The sequence below is a fragment of the Guillardia theta genome (assembly GCF_000315625.1).
Source record: "Guillardia theta CCMP2712 unplaced genomic scaffold GUITHscaffold_3, whole genome shotgun sequence".
NCBI lineage: Eukaryota > Cryptophyceae > Pyrenomonadales > Geminigeraceae > Guillardia > Guillardia theta.
Window position 1 is genome coordinate 1100141 of NW_005434671.1, and position 17773 is coordinate 1117913.

Here is a 17773-nt window from a genome sequence, read left to right on the forward strand (position 1 = left end):
AATGCGAAGGTTTGAAACAATCTGATACATCTCTTGTCTTGCAGAATTCTGAATGCAATCAAAACTTCCAACACCTAGTCTCTACTAACTAGATCACAGTTGTACTTTAAAGTTGTGTAATGATGTACATGAATCCGCATAAGCGCGCCAGTCAGGCGTAACGGGCTCCCTTGTCATCACGAGCTGACATCCATGTGTTTATTCTGGGCTGAGCATCATGACAGGACTCTGGAATCTTTGAAATCACATGTCCAGTGATCTTCCATACGAAACGACTGATTGAAATTGATTGGGCGGTTGCATTGGAGCAGGAGAAGCATGATAAAACTGATTGGAGATCATTGAAGGTCCAACGGGAATCATGTGAGGTTGCTGAACAAACACTTGAGGTTGCGCCCCCCTCGATGAGGTGTCGATGGTGGATGAGAACTCATCGCCGCCTGCATGCATTATTTTCCCTTCGGCGTAGATGCTCTGAGCTGCTCCAGCCTCAAGGAACTGACGAGCGAGGAGCAACGGCATGTGTTGCACGGATCCATCCAAGAGCACAACCTGGCATGTGGGGCCTTCAGTGGGAATTTCTGTTAAAGATTCGTTGAAGACAGGAAGACTGCCAGCCGATGACACTGGTTGCCCGCTGTAGGACCGTGATGGGTAGCCCGGCATGGACGTTGCCATGGAGCCATTTTGATTCGGCAGAGCATATCCATGTCCGTTGACATTGCCCTGGTGCAAGATTCAGAACGTCAACATGATTGATGCAGACAAATCAGTCACAGTCCCTCACCTGCTGTGGATTGCTGTTGTATCCAGTAGGGTAAGGTTGCGGATGAGGATGGGCACCTGGTCTAGCCTGTTGCGGGGGCTGCTGATAATGTCCACGCTGTGATGCCACCCGATGTCCATGGGCTGCCTGCGGATGCCTCCAATGATGATGCGTAGGAGGGGACCGAGCTCGGGCATGCGTAGGAGGGGACCGAGCTCTGGCATGGGGAGGAGGAGAGCGGGCCCTCATGTGGGGAGGAGGAGAGCGTCCTCGCACATGAGGAGGTCCTTGAATTGGATGGGCAGGGGAGCGCCCTCGAGAAGCGGCCGCCGTTCGACTCCTTGTACCAGAGGGTTGTCCAAACCCAAAGTGCGAATGATGATGCTGTAAATCAAGCGTCAGATACATTCTTTTTGAGCTGTAGAAACAAGCTGATTGCAAGCACGCCACTACACAGATACGGACACTTGGCCATAAGCGAGCCATCGTCACAAATTCACATGCGGCAACATCTCATCAGGGACATTCGATTCTTCAGACGATAAAGCTGCGGGCTGAGTCAGCAGCAGAGTGTCTGGCAATCATTGGATGCGAGGGGACTTTCATCCTAGATCGAGCGGAAGGGCACTGATAGAGGGAGGGCCACGGCAATCTGAGCAAATGATCCGAGCACAACAGACCGTACTCATAGCCGGCGTTACTTTGTACAAGGCACGCAGCATCGACAGCAACGGATCGTCATTCATCCCATCGACACCATGCAGTCAACGCGTTTCTGTCTTACCGCTCCGCGCCCTGTCCTCTGCATCGTCGGCCGCCCACGGTTCCGGTACCGGAGTAGGTCCAAACGTCATGGTACAAATTGAAAACAAAATGATACAAATATTGTAAATTTTCTACTGGCAGAACTGATCCAAAGTCAAATTTTTGTACCTCAATTTGCTCTTACAACAAGAAGTAATTTTCTTTTAGCTCACTTCTAAAACTTTGGTTGTTTGATCACTACAAAATTTTGATTTTAAAAATTATTTAAGATGCCTGGTAAAACATGCTGTAGTTTTAGAACTGTTTTTGGTCTGCAGTTAGTTTTAAAATCGCCGGATGCATTCCGGGAATTCTGATTTGTGCACTGCAGATCGAAAACAGTTCCGAGGCAAGCCTGTGAAAGTCAAGAACTTTTTAAAATCGCCGGATGCACTCCGGTAATTTGCCTCGAGGCAAGCCTGGTCCGAGGCAAGCCTGTGAAAGACAGAACTTGTTGCCGACCGATGCAGAAGTCATTAATTTTCCGAAACTTGGTTCTGACAAAATTCTTAAGTTCTAAAATATTTTGATATGAGCTATTTTACCTTCAGAAATTCACTTTTCTGGAATATATTGGACAAATACTTCCCAAAAGTTGTTCTACAAGGACACACACTGAAAGTAGTCCAATTGTCGTTCGTCCTGGGGTACTCAACTTGAGCATCAAACGAAGGACACGACACACCAGGGGTAGGCTCTGATGGCAAACCCCGGCTTCAGATTGTGATGCAGAGGTAGAGGTTGTACTGAGTGTCATAATAGCATCAGGCCTTGAAGTCAATACCCCGAAGGTCTGGATAGAGCCATTCGAGAATCCCCTTCGTTATGAGGGGTAGGGTAGTCAAAGCGTGCCCGAGGGTAGTGGTATCCGCCCTCGTTGCTAATAGGAGAGCTCCTGGAGACTACAGGGGTACATGGAGAAAGCGGTTTCGTCCCATTGGGTGGGGTGGGGTGGGGTAACTGGGTGGGTGGGTGGGTGGGCTGGATGTGTGGAGGGACATGGTGGGTGGGAGGAATAAAAGCGGGAGAAAAAATAGACCTTGAGGGGTGGGGTGGTAAGGTATTTTCCTTCAGAGGATTACTATTATCAGGGTCTCCGTGGTGAGTTTCATGTGGAAGGGGGTAGTTATAGGATTGTTGTGGGGTAGGTTGGGTCAGAGTGATGTGGGGGTGGGTAAACTATGTGGGGTAGTGGATCCTTTGGCGGGAGATCCCGCTCCTCGTCCTGCCCCTGCAGCGTTTCGTCGATCTTGGTCGCAGCGCCTGCCCCCCCCTCCCCCCTCCACAACCTCTGTTCCTCTCCCTCCTCGTTGCAGGCATACCTTGTTCTGTCCGTGATCTGACGGGGAACTGTGCGTCTAGCTCGTGTCGGTCTCATTGAGCCACAATCACAAGAATTGCCAATACCCTCGATATCCTCGGAGGTGTTCTGCTTCGTTTGATTGTGCTGTAGTGGCTAAGAGGCATCTGTGGATAAGAGAAAAATCCTATCCTCCTGAGGGGCCAGAGCGAATCGCAGTTCGGATTGATTCAAAGGTCTGAGCGAGAAAAGTGCACTCCTAAAATGTCTTTGGAAGAGAGTATTGCGAAGCAGATTGGTGATACAAAACCATTAGACGTTGAGAGGCTGTGTCTCGATCAAGCAAAATGTGGCGATAACCTCGCTGCATTGTCTCCCTACAAAAACTTGGTTTCATTATCCCTGCAAGACTGTGGAATCACTTCGTTGGAAACCTTGCCAGAACTTAGCCTTTTGACTACTCTGAAATTGGGCGATAATAGAATCAAAGGAGGTTTGGAGTTCATCACTAAATCTCCCGAACTAGAGAAGCTCTATCTTGCAGGAAACATGATACCTGATATTGAGGCGTTGAAGCCTTTGTCCAAGCTGACTAAACTGGAATGGCTTGACCTGGAAGGAAATCCTGCCAAGGAGGAAGATGGCTATTCAGCTAAGCTGTTTGATTTGATTCCGTCGTTGGTGGTCCTAGATGGAAAGGACAAGGGTGGAGAAGAACTTGATGAAGCAGATGATGATGACGAGGTGGGGAACAAAAGTCATTAAAGCTCTGTGTTGTAACCTTGTACTCACTGTTCGGATTCTTATCAGGAGGAGGAAGAGGAAGAAGAGGGAGAAGATGAGGTGAGCGACAATTGATGTAGATTCATTATTCTGATTCTTCTGACAGGACGAAGAAGTATTGAACATTTGGGATTTCCTGTAGATGTGCTAACAAATTTTTAGGGGGCGGAGGGCGAAGAGGAGGAAGAGGAGGAAGAAGACGATGAAAATGATAACTATCGCGCAATTCTTTCAGGAGACCAGGTTTACGAAGAAGACGAGGAAGATGGTGAGATTTCTTTTTTCGCTTTTAGCGGTATATGTTACCATGACGTTGTGGGTCAGACGATTTTCAACCTCCAGCTGAGGAACCTGAGGATCTTGAGATCGAAGAGGAAGAAGATGCGGATTTGGGTGAACAGACAGTGCTTGGAAAGCACGAGAGAGAAGATATCGATGATGGAGAGGACGAGCCCAACAAAAAGTGAATGCTGACAATTTTGAAGCGTTCACAATTTGGAAAATTGATCGTACATATTTAACGATGCCCACAAGACGGGAATGCTGACTTACGAGCGTTCGACTTCATGTAAATTCCGATATCGACAACAATGCTCTCTGCGGTTGAAGGCAAGGGTCTTCGACCTTTTATTGCAGGCGGCGCAGCCTCAACTGAGGGTGCCTTTCTTGAGAGCCTCGTATTGCTCCTCTATAGACAAAATTTTTCGTTTTCCAAGAGGTGCGCTGCTGCCTTGTGTCTGCAAAAGCAATTAAGTTATTGATTAATTAAAAATCGAAACAAGTTAATGATGAACCTTTGTGCCTGAATCTGATGATGCAGTGTTGAAGGTTGAAGATGGCGATCGTCCGACAAAGTTACTGCCGTATTCAACTTTAAGCGGAGGAGCATCAGGAGGAGACCATCTGCTCCTGGGAGGACCATGAAGAGTTCAGTTCAAGCATGAGATGAAATGGCAACTAAAACCTGTACACCCGAATCTCATTTGGCTTCAAGGGCGATGTTGAAGTCAATGCAGGCCGGAGAGAAGCCATCTTGTAAGGGAAGAAAAATCCAAATAACATTGGGAGAATCTCAAGGTACTCCTTGTTTTTAGTGTAAGCGACAATGAGAACGAGAAGGAGCCCAAATCTTGCTGGTGTGCTGGGATCGAACATTGTGCTTCTGTTCCCCTACGCAAAGATATCAAGCCAACTCGCACAGAGACATTTTGAATTACAGACTCTCCCAGCCTGTCTGCCGTGCGCGTGAGGAGAAATGCATACGCAAGACTTGAGACGGCGCCTGCATGGCATCATGTTGTATCGGGCAGTGATATCATCGTACCTATCACAAAGCTATTCACGGTGGACTCGGGCAAGAAAAGATTCATCATTGAAAAAATGACCGAGCTGATAAAAAATGTGTCTAGAAGAAGCTCTTCTTTTAACTCTTGGTAATTTTGCATGCTTTCTTTCTGCATGCTCTCCAGTACTTGTTGTTCTTCTGTAACGCGCTTCCCGAAACCCTCATCACCTTTCACAGGAATACCGCTTTGGCGGGCAAAGGAAGCAGCAGCAGAGTATTGCTCACTCAAACTGGGAATATCAGGCATGCTTCCTGAAGTACGGAAATCATCAAAGGCGTCGTCATATTTCTTATCAAAGTCCTTCTTCTTCGCCATAGTCCAGCTCTGCCTTGGCCGAGCTGATCTGAGAACAGGGGCCTTCATCCCCTGAACTCTTGGCCTTGGCATGAAGATGCCATTGGAAGGGACGAACGACGTCCCCCAAGTTGCTGACACCGCCTCGGCCGCCATTGCGGCTGCTACCAGGTAGAGCGACATGGTAGAGGGAACAATGGAGAGAGCCCTTGCCCGGGTGGTTCACCATCATCGGTCATAGTTTGGCCGAGGCCCGCCGTTGTAACGGTTATTGATAGATCGTTCGCGGCCAGGTTGCCTCCACTAGTACCCCTCCCCCTCCCTCCCCCCGTACATCTCCAGCCTAGCTGGAAAAGTGGAGGTAGTGGGGTGGGGATCAGGGGGTAGTAGGAGGGGGCAGTGGGGGGTGCAGGAGGGTTTCAGGCAGGGTTTCAGGAGGCTAATTGGAACCGCGGAATGTCGGAGCAGGAGGGGTCAGGGGAGTTGGGGAGAAATGGAGAGAGAAAGAGGAGCAGAGAAGAGAAGGAGGAGGAGAAAAGACTGAGAGAGGCAGAGAAGAAGAGAAAGCAATTAGAAAAGGAGGAGGAACAAAAGAAAAAAGAGGAGGAAAAGAAGAAAAAGGATGATGAGAAGGAGGAAATTAAGAGGAAAAGAGAGGAAGAAAGGAAGAAGAAAGAGGAAGAAAATAAGAGGAAAAGAGAGGAGGCAAAGAAGAAGAAAGACGAAGAAAAGGAGGAAAAGAAGAAGAATGACGAAGAAAATAAGAGGAAACGAGAGGAGGAAAAGAAGAAGAAAGAGGAAGAAAATAAGAGGAAAAGAGAGGAGGAAAAGAAGAAGAAAGAGGTAGAACAGGAGGAGAAGAAGCGAAAGGAAAAAGAAAAGAAAGAGCAAGACAAGAAACAGAAAGAAGAAAAAGCCAAGACAAAGCCAGACCAGCAACGTGAAGCCAAAAAGCGAAAATCAGATAAAGATCCGATAAAATCTGAAATGGACTTCCAAAAAGTGTACGACCTTTCAATGTCACTCTCTTCCCGATGCTCTATGACAAAAAAGAAGAACTGTGTTCTTTTCATAGGCAGAACCGGGGTGGGCAAGAGCACAATCCTCTCGGGAATGATCGGAGGGAAGTCCTCGCTGGAAATGAAGGAAGATGAAGATAGTGCAATCGTACAAGTCCACTGCAAGAAACCGATACGTAACAGTGAAGGAGAAGAAGTCTTCAGAATCGGCCACGACAGGACCTTGTCTATGACCACTTTCCCTGAAATCTTTTACCACGAGACGACCAAGACGGCTGTTTGCGATTGTCCAGGTTTTGATGACACTCGTGGGAGCGAATATGATCTTGTCAATGCGATGAGCATTGGTTCTATCCTACAGAAGGCTGCTTCCATCAAGCTAGTTGCAGTTCTACGCCACAGCAGCATCACAAGTGTGGATGGACGAGGAGGAGCTGTGAAAGACAGTCTTGTCGATGGTTTGCGAACCATCTTCTCCATTGACAAGGACGCAAAGAACAAGCAGGCGCTGCAGTCTGTCATTCCTTTGATAGTGCTGGAAAGCTCAAGTCAAGGACAAACTCCGAGCTTGACATTGAATACCGTCAAGAAGCAGTTCAAGACGATCTTGCAACCATTCTACAGAGAAGATCCAGACATTGTTGAGATGTTGACAGCAAACCTCATAGCCATCGATCTTCTAGGTGAGCCTAGCAAAGAGTCTGGGATCAGCAGGCTTGAGGATCTGAAAGAGGAGCTCTTGTCCTCTCAAAAGTCGAGGATAGATGATGCCGTCTCACTAGGAATGCCATTGACTGCAAGGCTAAAGGCACAGACAAGTAGTCTGATCGCTGTTATCAAACAAAAAGCGTTGTCTTCCTTGCGTGATTGTAAAAGTCTTGAAGCCCTTGAAGACGTTTGCAACCTTGAGCGGGAAGTGCTGAAGAAGTTGAAGAAGCTCAATGTTGGTGGAGCTTATACTGCCATGCAGACTATCTCGACGACAAAGTCTCGCTGCCGCAAGGCCATTGAAAGCAAGCTCAGACAGAAGGAAGAGGAGGCTGTGTGGAGCTTGTTTTCAAAGATCAGCGAAGAGCTTGTGCGATTGCATGACGAGCTCTCAGAAGGAACGAGCAACTTCAGCGATGCAATCCTGCAAGATGTCAAACACCAGATCACGGAAAACCAAAACATCCACGAAACCCTCAAGAACGACCTGCACCAGCAGGCCAAGACAGCTCTGGAGGACTACACGTTCTGGATGCTCGCAAGAGAGGTAGAAGAGCTTACGAAAGCAGTCAGAGATGGTGACTTGCCGAGCAAGAGGTCTGAGCTTCAATCAAAGATAGAGTCAAGCGAGATCGAGTCGCGTCTCAAGGACTTGCTCAGGAAGCATCTCGACCATGCGTGTGGCGAAGAGAAAGTGGTTTTCGATTCCATGGAGGAGCAAAAAGCTGAGATGGAGAGTTTTCGACATCTTGTTCGTAAATCAGCAACCGAGAAAGTGAAGAACAAAGACTACGACTTCAGCGCAGAGGCGAAAAAGAATCTCATGGGCAAACAGGGAAAGTCGCTTCGTCGAAGCGTGAGCTCAGAATACGTACAAAGCGAGGTGAACTTCATCCTGGAGTCTGCGGGGGTTCGTCTCCAGCAGGCGAAGAGACTCAACGACATGAGCTTCAACAGAGACCAGCTGAAGGAGAGACATGCGCTGATAGTGAAGACACATGACGCCTTGAACCGGTTTGAAAGTCAAGTGGAACAATCTGTCTCCGAAGAAACTTTCTTGAGCCCCTCATGTGAAGAGCTGAGGAGACTTGAGGAGGAGATAAAAGGGTCAGATAAGACCATGGCACTGGACTTTCTCGTTGAGGAAATCGCAAAGAAGATAGATGACGCTGAAAAATATATCAAGAGCGCAAAGCTTGACAACGACGAGAGAAGCTTGCGGGACGATCTCGATCAATGGGGTGAAAAGGTTGAAAGTGAAGCCTACTCGAACCCTGAGAAAGAAATGTCTCAGGAGCGGTCGGCAGAGAGAGAGGAGCTTGAGAGCAGGATGAAGGACTTGCGAGACAAATCGGGCAGAAAAATGCCTTTATTGGAGCTGAAGCTGAAGGCTTTCGTTGATAATTTTGCAAAGATCAGGACTTTGAAGAAGAAAGAGGAGGCAGGCAAGGAAAAGGCTTTGCTTCAAGAGAGATTGGACTCTTTCAGAGATCAAATCAAAAAGGCCAAAAAAGAATTCATCGCTCAGCGCAAGAAGAATGTGAAGGAGGAGAAGTTTGAGCTCCCAAGCACCTCGTTTCTTGACAGTCTCAGTGAGAAGATAGAGGAATGCTCAGTGTTATCGAATTCGAGAAGAAAGCAGACTGAATTGCTGGAGAAGATTCAAGAGTTTCTAGACAGTGAGGCAAAAGAGATTGAGCGCCTAAAAGACGAATCCACACCGCAACCGTCAGGTGGCATGTTTGATTGGTTCAAACAACTCTTTAGCCCAAAGAAGAAGTAGCGACGCTTTGAATCAAGTCTCAGGTATGCAATACTAGTACTTTTCTTTGAGGCTGACCCAGTAATACACCTTAACTCATCTCACATGTGAGAATAAACGTTGCAGTAGCAAGTACGAGCTCCTTCTTCTCTCTACTTGTGCTCCATTCTAAATACCCTGCGCTGCGCGTTCTGAAAGAAGTGAAATGTAGATCCAACGATCGAGCATGATAAACAAGGAAGTGACATTGCATGTGATGTCTGCAAGTCCATCAGAGCAAGGAATTAAAACTGAGCTGACAAAGGAGCCGCATACCACGCTGAGAGCACAGAACACTGGGTAGGGATCGTTTGAAGAAGTGAAGGGAGAAGTAATGAACAGACGTGGGTCATACAAACAGCTGGCGCAAATTTCTCTAGCTTGACCTCATCTTTTCCCATTGACATTCTGCACCTTGCAGGAGATAACACTGCTGATACGACAGAGTAACAAAGACTTCTCCCACTCAAAAGAGATCATCATTGCTCGTCGAGTACACAACCCCTCCCGCAAACGCTCCGTACACCTGTAACCGCAGCGTCATTCCCTCCCTCCCTCCTCCCTCCTCCTCTCCTCTCTGCCACAAGTCGATGACCTTGGAAGTCTGACTCAGATGGATCGGCTCATCCAGCGGCAGCTCTGCGTAGTCCTCCAGCTCCCCTTCAACCCAACACCCGTTACCTCCTCCTCCTCCTCTCGCCTCCTCTCCGCTCACCCGCCTCGCAGTCCGCTGGCGGCATGCGGAAGCTCTCGCTGCTCCCCACCAGCGTCCACATATGCGACGCTTCTTCCTTCCCCCGGTATGTTCCCCCGCACGTGTAGATCCACACCTGCCTCCCTCCTTCACTCCTCGCCCTCCTCCTCCTGCCTCCCCTCACCTTCACCTCGCACGCCTCCTCCAGCCCGCACCCGCTGTACAGTCCTCGCACCATCATCTGCCGCAGCTCTCTCAGCAAGCAGACGCAGCCTCCTGCAGCTCGCTGCTACGTTGCGTCGAGCTCGGAGGTCGAACATGATCCCGTACGCTCCTCCTCCCAGGGATCGAGGCCGCGTGATCAGCGTCACGAGGACCTCGTCGCTCTCCTTCCTGAAGCTGCATGGAGATGTCAGGACAAGACAGGGAAGGCAGGGAGGAGGACCGAAGGCCCTTGTTGTATCCTCTCATGTTTCCTTCACCGCCCAGGACGGAGACATGGTTGGTCAGGATGATATCCCTGCTTGAAAGTGACTGCCTCTTCCTCGCATCCTCTTCACCTTACTTCCTTTTGCTCCTCTTCTCAAGGGATGCAGGAGCTCGCATTGAAAGAGCTTCCGAACGATCGAAAGGAGATTGCGGATCCCAGCGCATGGACCTGGATGATACGGCTGCGCGAGCAGGGCGAGAATCATCGCCGTCACTTGTCCTACCATAACAACTCACCCCTCCACCTATCCCAGTCACCCTTACAGGGATACCTCTCGTCCCGGTGTATCCCTGAGAAGACGTCATCGCTGCTGCCATGACGGTGCAGCACAACCTTCTCCGCCCACAGGAGGGCCTTGTTGCGAGAACGCGGGAGGGAGGAGGCGGGAGGGCGGCGATCCCCACGAGCAGAGAGCATGGCGTCGTTGAGATACTTGGAGAGAGGATAGACGATGTGGTCTTGGGAGGCGCTTGCAACTCTGTTGACGTGCTGGTCTTGTTGCTCCCCAGCTGCTGACACCCTACAAATTCCTCTTCCTCCCTCTTCGATTCGATGTTGGGCATCGTTGGCGCAGGCAGACCCATGGGTGAGAGGAGCGCTCCTTCCTCCCTTGCATCTCTGCACAAGCTCCTCCTTGATTCTCTTTCTCTCCTCCTCCAGCAGTTCTAGCAATGAACCCGTCGATATTGCCATCTCCCTGAACTTACTTCATGTCTCACCGTGGCACCAACACTAGTCTAGCTTCCAAGTTTCACGCTCTGAGCAGGCAGGGCACAACCATCATGTTCTAGAGTGACTTGTCCCATGCTCGCTCGCTCATCGGCCGATGTCCCCGCCTGACTCCCCGGCATTCCTTCGTTCAGTGGTCAAACTCACCTGGTTTACTTACTCATCCGTCCGCCTCCGCCTCAGCCAGTGGCTTGTCACTTTCCATCAACCACCCCCATGGTTCCTCTTCAGTACCCCTGATTTTTATAGCTAAACGATGGGTAAGAAGTACCCCCCACTTGTCCCCTGATCCCCGATATCGCAATGGCATCGGGTGAGGAACTTCCCTCCTTCGGTCCATGCTTGCTGCCTTCGCTTCCATGGCACATCATCATGATCTTTTCCCTCATGGTCATCCTCTCCTGCACCCAACACCTTCATCTCTTCTTCGCTGCTTCCACCTCTCAGAGCATCCTCGCTGACATGGTCTTGTTAGCTGGGAAGACGTTCACGCATGTTTGAAGCAGCCTGTCTTCCTTTTGACGAGAGATTTGTTTACAGCAGGAATCACGGCTCAAGAACTCAGTGTTGAGGAGCACATGATGACAAGGAAACTACAAGAGCATTGAACGACTGGATTCATGGCCTCCCGAGATATCAGTGACACAACGGACTGTTCGCAAGTACCATGAACAACTGAACTCAATATGAACGGAAAGAAACATCCCGACACCATTCATAGTCCCAACAAGCGCGCAAGACGAGGATACCAGTCAGATGCCAGCTTTAGACCTGCAATCGCCTGCGTCGGGATCGATTTTGGAACTTCAAGAACTGGGTTTGCTTACGCTTTCATGGACAGACAAGGTATATGACAAGAAACAAGTTGTTCCTGCACATCTGTGAGTTATTGTCTCTCCTGCAGACGAGATCTTCTGTCGAGAACCGGGAGGTCAGGAGCCTGGCAAGACTCTGACCAACCTTCTCTTGACCAGAGATGAAGAGTTCATAGCCTTCGGATCACGAGCGAGGGAGGAATACTACGAAGGAGACCCTTCCGCTCTCTTCTTTGAGAACTTCAAGATGCTGCTCAACGAGGTCGATGGAGGATCCTACCCTGTAGTCTCCGCTCTCAACGGCAGGGAGGCGTCGCTACGGACCGTCCTCGCTCACTCGTTGAAGTATGTCAAGGACGAGGCCATGGCTACCTTGAACCGTTGCAGCGCGGTCGAGATCAAGGCCGACCAAGTCAAGTGGGTAGTGACAGTTCCTGCCATCTGGTCCGACTGCGCCAAGGTGACCTTAGGTGGCTCTCATGTGCTGTGGGCTGATGCTGCTGATTCAGGCGATGATGCGGAAAGCTGCTCTAGATGCAGCGCTGATCAAGGAGGAGACGTCGCAACTGCTGCAGCTGGCGCTGGAGCCGGAGGCTGCCTGTATGGTGTGCGAGAGAGAGAATGTCTGCCTGAGAGCCGGGGATCAGTTCATGGTGGTGGACTGTGGAGGGGGAACGATCGATATAACCATGTCGTGCGTTCATTCATGCAACCCTCTCAGTCTTGACGAGCTGGCGGCTCCGTCCGGCGGGCCCTGGGGCTCTACATACGTGGACAGGGAGTTTGAGAAGTTTATCTTGGAGCTGTTGGGAGAGCAAGCGTTCAACTGCTCCAAGGAGTCTGTTGTTTGGATCGAAGTCTTGCGTACGTGGGAGGCAGTGAAGAACTCCTTCGATCCCAAGGGGCTGGCTAAAGTTGCTTTCTCCAACCTCAACGGAGGTGTTCAGGGCGGGATGAGCATGGGGACTGGCGAGGGAGCGAGTGGGAGGAGCGGGGGAAGGGTGATCAACCTGGCCCCCCTCCTTGTGCTCAATAACCTTCAGCTAGAACCTCTAGTTCAGGCCTTCAATCAGAAGCATCCTGACAAGCCTCTGCAGATCCGGATGATGACTGCCGTCATGTTGCCAAACGAGCTCATCATGAGCTTCTTTGCCCCCGTGCTCAGAAACATCACACGCCACATATCCAGGCTCATCTCCTCCCATCGCATCGACTACATCTTCGTCGTCGGCGGGTTCGCGGAGTCGAAAGTGCTGCAGGAAAACTTGAAGTTCAACTTCGAGGCTTGCGATAGGAGAATCGTCGTGCCAACTCGACCAAGTCTGGCGGGTAAAGCCCGGCCTGTCTGCTAGCGCGCCGCTCACTCAATCGCATCTTGTCTTCTCGATGTTGTTTGCCGACAGTGTCTGCCGATGATGTTTGGTCATGGTTGTCGATCATGTTGCCACGTATGTTGTATCGAACAAGGCTTGCTCATGGTGTGTGATGATTTTGTCCAACCATGTCAAATACAGATGTAGTGTCGCACACTGACCTTCTCGGACACATGGCTGACTGACGTTGTTCTCCTCAGTTGTGAGAGGAGCTGTGATGTTCCAACTCTCACAGGGAGAGCGCTTCCGCAGCAGGATCGCTCGCTTCACCTACGGGTGTGACATCCTGGAGCCCTTCGACCCCTTCGACAGGCGTCACCGGGACCGCAAGCTTCACTTCAAGACGGAGGAGGGCAAGATGGTGCCGTATGTTCGCATCTTCAACCCGCTCGTCCTCAAGGGAACGAGGATGAGTCCATCCTTTGAGGTGACTCAGGCACAGTTTGAGTCGGTCGAGGACAGTCAGGACATGTGCGACTTCGACATCCTGGCAAGCGTGGAGGAGGAGGTGCAGAACATCGAGGATGCAAAGACGATCGGGTCTGTGGGGGTGAAGCTCAAGGCAGGACAGGAGGCGGCGCTGTCGCTGTCCTTCGGCAAGACGGAGATACAGGCGACGGCGATGAACCTGACGACAGGAGAGAAGTCTCGAGCTGTCATCGACTGGGGTTTCGACTCTGTCTGAAGATGTGGAGAGCGGGAGGAGCAGACGGAGGAGAGGCGGGACAGGAGAAGGAGGAGGAGGAGGCAGGAGGAAAGATTTGGTATAGAGCATGCACCTTGCGATAAAATCTCAACAAGTGGATCCAAACTGCTGGTCAATTATCTCCAAGATCTGCCTCCTCCTCGGCCCGTTGCTAATCCCCATCCTCCTCAGACGTTCCTCGCTCATCTCCTGCTCACAGCCTCAGCGGAAAGATGGGAAGGAGGAGGGAGGGACCAAGAGCGAGCTCCCCGTCATCGAGCTCCTCTCGAACAGCAGCGCTTCCTCCGCGTGCCCGTGGCTCCTTAGCCAGTCACCTACCTGAGACACTGTCCACGCCCTGCAAGGTGTCAGTTGGAAGAGGGTGGCACTTGCTGGTAAACCAGGTACAGGTGGATGGGTACAGGTGAAGGAAGATCAGGAGGTCAATGTTGAGGAAGAGGATATGGGACGAGGACAAGGATGCGAAGGAGGAGGAGGGCAAAAGGAGAAGAAGGAGGAGGAGCAAGAGGAGAAGGAGGAGCAGGAGCAGGAGCAGGAGGAGGAGGAGGAGGAGGAGGAGGAGGAGCAAGAGTAGAAGGAGGAGCAGGAGCAGGAGCAGGAGCCGGGATGGCACCTGGGGTTCACAGAACGAGAGGGTCTGATGGCTCGGATGACATTCTGAGGAGAGACGCTTATTTCTCGTTTCATGCCGTGAAGTCGGACAAGCAGCCTGCCCGTCACCTGATAGAACGACTATGTGAGCAACAGCAGGAGGAAGCAAAGGATGCAGCAGGAAGTGAGTTGAAGGAGGAGGCGGTGTTGGTGGTGGTACCGCAGCAGCAGCAGCAGCAGCAGCAGCAGCAGCAGCAGGAACAGAAATTGAAGCATGCACCTCATCAATAGCTACAACGGTTCCATCCAGACCGTTCAGCTCCTGTTCTCGCCGAAGCCCCACCAGCTTCACTCTCCCTCCTGTCGCGTCCCACAAGTCTGGAATTCCTCTCCTCTCTCCTCCCACGTCTTTCTCTGGAGCTCTCCTCCTCCTCACGTACGTTCTCCAAAGATCTTTCACCGCCTCCCCCCACTCCGTCACCGAGTCTCTTCGCGCCGCCTCCAGAGCTCGACGACCCAGGGCGAGCAGCAGGAGCTGAGCTGGAAGGAGTTTGAGGAAAATTCCCAGCTCCCTCCTTGTGTGCCGCAGGGACAAGAAGTTCCATGGAGTCTGGACGACACTCGCGGCAATGGCGCCGGCGAGGTGACCGCAGAGGGAGACTCGAAGAGGGTCAGCAAGCTGAGAGATGATGACCTGAAGTGGTGCGAGTTAGGACCAGGTAGGTGCTGAGGAAGAAACGAGGGGGAGCAAACAAGATCATGATCGACAAACTTTGTAAGGAGAGGGAAGAAGGGAGGGAGGGAGGGAGGGAGGGAGAGGATATGGGGAAGGGAGGGAGGGAGGGAGGGAGGGAGGGAGAGGATATGGCGGAGGGTTGACCTGGAGGTACGGGGCCCAGTACGACGGGATGCAGAGTCTTGGCGAACCCCATCGCTTCTCGATGTATCTCCGCAAGTACTTGACAACCTGCAAGGGAAGGAACTAAGGAAGAGAACAAGAGGGAGGGGGGAGGGAGTACGTAGAGCCGAATCTCAGGGGGGAGGTCGCTGAGAGGGAAGCAGAACAAGGAGCCTCCTGCAAACATCTCCGTCCCGATGGCGTTCAGTGCAAAGAGGATCCCGCTGAAGCCGATGGAGACTGTTGTCAAAGAGATCTGATGCATCACCAGCCTTCTGACGACCTGATGGACGCTTGCTCGCGGCAAGAAGCCTCCGAGTTGGACCTGTCTTGTATCCTTGAAGCCCAACAGGCTCCCCACCGCATTCAAGAGGACGGTCGTCGAGACGTGCGCCAGCCCGACGCTTGGGATTAGAAGGGAGACGAGGAGAGCAAACTTGAAGGATCCTATCCTATCCTCGACCTTGTTCCCAAGAGCTGCAAGTGCGAGCATGTTAGAGACTAGATGCGCATGGTTGAGATGGAGGAAGATGCCGGTCAGAAGCCGATGTCCCTCCCTCATGGGGTACAAGAGGATCCTGTCGGGGCTGATGCCCAAACTCGCTGCGGGGTCCTTGCCGAGCAAGCCAACCTTGGCAAAGAGATAGCAAAGCACGTTGATGATGAGCAGAGCACGTGTGGTTGGCCGCAGCCTCTGCATCGCCTCCATGATAAGGTCCTGAAGCGACGGGCCGGAGCCTTCCCGTCTTGACAGCAGGTCCCTCAGCATTTGGAGGACGTCCCTTTCGTCGTTGCCGCCGCGTAGCGACATGGCGCGGGGGCTCTCGTGCACTGGAGGGGAGCGCACAGAGGTCAATTGTAGTTGGGCATGCACGTCATGAATCCGCAAGCTGGATCCTCTCACTTTCACGAGCCCCTGCACAGCAGCAGCGAGACTGAGCGCGAGGACGAGAGCAAGGGTCTTCATCATGAGAGTTGCGTGCTGTTCGGTCAGTTGCCGCTACGTGCGACGATGGGAGGCAGCGCTTGCTCTTGGCCATTCGATCATCAGCTACTTCCTATCCTCTGACGCTGCTCCATGACGAATCAGCCTTCAACCCGTTCGAGCAAGTTTCATCCTGTTCGATCCCAACTCAGACACGAGCTTTACCCATGACTCCTCTTCCTCTTGCTTCCCGTCTTCCTCCTCCCATCCTCCCTCCTCCCTCCCTCCCTCTCGCCTCTCTGTCCCTGCTCCCTGCTCCCTGCTCCCTGCTCCCTGCTCCCCCGGCCTCTTGCTCCTGACCTTCGCCATGGAACTTCGACATCGCATTTCGCCAGGTTTGTGCGGCAGCTCCCTACCTGTAAGTGTCCAATTAGAGCTGTAATAAGGCAGCAATCCCCAGCCATGGCGGCCTGCAGGAGGAAACATGTTCTGCTCGCTGCCGCGCTCTCCAGCCTCGTCATGCTCACTGCAGGCTTCATCCCTCCGTCATGCCTGCCGACAAAGTCGCTGAGAGCGTCTGCTCGCATGCTCGTGCCGCGGAAGCGCCGAGGGCGCGGGCAGGTCATGATGGCTAGAGGGGGGCTGGGTGGCTTCTTCGAGAAGTTTCTAGGGGGTGCAGGAGAGGACGAGAGCAGGAGGGAGTACGATGAGGTTCTCCGGACCCTGTCCTGTGCCGAAGGATGGGACATCAGCATGGAGATCGGATCTACCCCAGCACGGAACGCCGGGGGCACAGGATCGCTGGCGAAGAAAGACACCATGACGGTGCAGATCGGAGCATCGGTGAGGTTGGATGTGGACGAAGGGTACGATCCTCCTCAGGGTTCGGTTATCCTCACATCCGAGTCGAAGATCTTTGACGGTATAGGCTTCTGGAGCGTCCAGGAGGACACGGACGACGGGGTTCCGACAGCCATCCAGGCAAGTCTGAACAGCCCCATCGGGATCACCGTGAGCGGGGAGACCATCGTGAGCCCGGGTCAGGTGTTCCTCAACTTCAAGGTGAAGAGGGAGGAGAGGAGGGAGGGAGAGGTCTTCTACGACATGCCTAGGGGCCTGGTGACTGTCAAGGAGGACCTGAAAAGCTCCTTTCTCTTCGCCTCCTACGATGGGCTGCTAGCCGAGTTCAAGCTGATAGGAACTTGCACAGCGAGGAGGAGGACGAAGGAGGGAGTTAAGGAGGAAGAGACGAAGGAAGAAACTGAAGGATGATGTGTATCGAAGTGTTCATAGTGTTCATAATGTTATCACGGAATTCTGCTCCAGATCCCCCAGTTCAGGATTCAGAGGTTGCGGAGGGCGAGTAAAAGTCAATAGCCCTTCCCTCTCTCCATCTGCATTTCCTGCTTCCAAGAAGAAAACCTTCTCCTGGGAAGGCCATCCGGTCAGCCAGCTTGACCACCAGGAAGCTCAAAGTGTTCTCACCTCCAGGAGCATCTTTTCGACAGTCAAGGCCTCGGCCTCCTTCTTCGTATGCTCGAGCCTTGACTCAAGCTCACTGACCTGCCAGAGATCATTCTCAGTCATGCCAACATCCACTGCGATCTTACTCTTGCTAACAGCTGATGCTGTGGAAGAACAGCGCATTTCCCAAGGAGAGGTCAACGCATTACAACATCACACGCAAGATGCGATATGTTTACATTCTCGAACTCAAGTTTGGAGATTTGA

At 51.9% G+C, this 17773-nt stretch overlaps 8 protein-coding genes across 8 annotated transcripts; 4 read left to right on the forward strand and 4 right to left on the reverse strand.

Annotated features, from left to right (window-relative positions):
• Positions 1 to 35: 35 nt before the first annotated feature.
• Positions 36 to 1088, reverse strand: GUITHDRAFT_150058 (hypothetical protein). The gene is made up of 2 exons (XM_005841529.1): positions 788 to 1088; positions 36 to 726 (listed from the first exon to the last, which is right to left on the reverse strand). The coding sequence occupies exons 1-2, from the start codon at positions 1013 to 1015 to the stop codon at positions 244 to 246; spliced, it is 711 nt and encodes a 236-aa protein (XP_005841586.1). The 5' UTR covers positions 1016 to 1088; the 3' UTR covers positions 36 to 243.
• Positions 1089 to 2786: 1698 nt separating this feature from the next.
• Positions 2787 to 3707, forward strand: GUITHDRAFT_150059 (hypothetical protein; the record flags this gene model as incomplete). The annotated part of the gene is made up of 2 exons (XM_005841530.1): positions 2787 to 3614; positions 3681 to 3707. A coding segment is annotated over exon 1 (476 nt), but the record flags the coding sequence as incomplete, so codon positions are not given.
• A 903-nt stretch (positions 3708 to 4610) lies between these two features.
• Positions 4611 to 5476, reverse strand: GUITHDRAFT_100081 (hypothetical protein; the record flags this gene model as incomplete). The annotated part of the gene is made up of 3 exons (XM_005841531.1): positions 4611 to 4823; positions 4871 to 4935; positions 4978 to 5476. The coding sequence occupies 3 exons, from the start codon at positions 5474 to 5476 to the stop codon at positions 4611 to 4613; spliced, it is 777 nt and encodes a 258-aa protein (XP_005841588.1).
• Positions 5477 to 5749: 273 nt separating this feature from the next.
• On the forward strand, positions 5750 to 8803 carry GUITHDRAFT_132302 (hypothetical protein; the record flags this gene model as incomplete). Its single annotated transcript, XM_005841532.1, has 1 exon — positions 5750 to 8803. One exon carries the CDS (start codon positions 5750 to 5752, stop codon positions 8801 to 8803), a length of 3054 nt encoding a protein of 1017 aa, XP_005841589.1.
• Positions 8804 to 9287: 484 nt separating this feature from the next.
• On the reverse strand, positions 9288 to 10698 carry GUITHDRAFT_132303 (hypothetical protein; the record flags this gene model as incomplete). Its single annotated transcript, XM_005841533.1, has 5 exons — positions 9288 to 9347; positions 9700 to 9756; positions 9846 to 9914; positions 10242 to 10295; positions 10339 to 10698. 5 exons carry the CDS (start codon positions 10696 to 10698, stop codon positions 9288 to 9290), a joined length of 600 nt encoding a protein of 199 aa, XP_005841590.1.
• A 722-nt stretch (positions 10699 to 11420) lies between these two features.
• On the forward strand, positions 11421 to 13607 carry GUITHDRAFT_100084 (heat shock protein 70-like protein; the record flags this gene model as incomplete). Its single annotated transcript, XM_005841534.1, has 4 exons — positions 11421 to 11580; positions 11639 to 12009; positions 12059 to 12878; positions 13123 to 13607. The coding sequence occupies 4 exons, from the start codon at positions 11421 to 11423 to the stop codon at positions 13605 to 13607; spliced, it is 1836 nt and encodes a 611-aa protein (XP_005841591.1).
• A 108-nt stretch (positions 13608 to 13715) lies between these two features.
• GUITHDRAFT_100085 (hypothetical protein) lies at positions 13716 to 16084 on the reverse strand (the record flags this gene model as incomplete). Its single annotated transcript, XM_005841535.1, has 6 exons — positions 13716 to 13817; positions 13863 to 13965; positions 14242 to 14348; positions 14440 to 14913; positions 15100 to 15186; positions 15239 to 16084. 6 exons carry the CDS (start codon positions 16082 to 16084, stop codon positions 13716 to 13718), a joined length of 1719 nt encoding a protein of 572 aa, XP_005841592.1.
• A 420-nt stretch (positions 16085 to 16504) lies between these two features.
• GUITHDRAFT_132306 (hypothetical protein) lies at positions 16505 to 17314 on the forward strand (the record flags this gene model as incomplete). Its single annotated transcript, XM_005841536.1, has 1 exon — positions 16505 to 17314. One exon carries the CDS (start codon positions 16505 to 16507, stop codon positions 17312 to 17314), a length of 810 nt encoding a protein of 269 aa, XP_005841593.1.
• Positions 17315 to 17773: the final 459 nt, after the last annotated feature.

Coding starts and splice junctions, on each gene's coding strand:
- GUITHDRAFT_150058 (XM_005841529.1), bottom strand. CDS start 1,015: ATGAGGGCCCGCTCTCCTCCTCCCCATGCCAGAGCTCGGTCCCCTCCT. Junction 727..787: donor ACAACAGCAATCCACAGCAG/GTGAGGGACTGT, acceptor ATCTTGCACCAG/GGCAATGTCAACGGACATGG.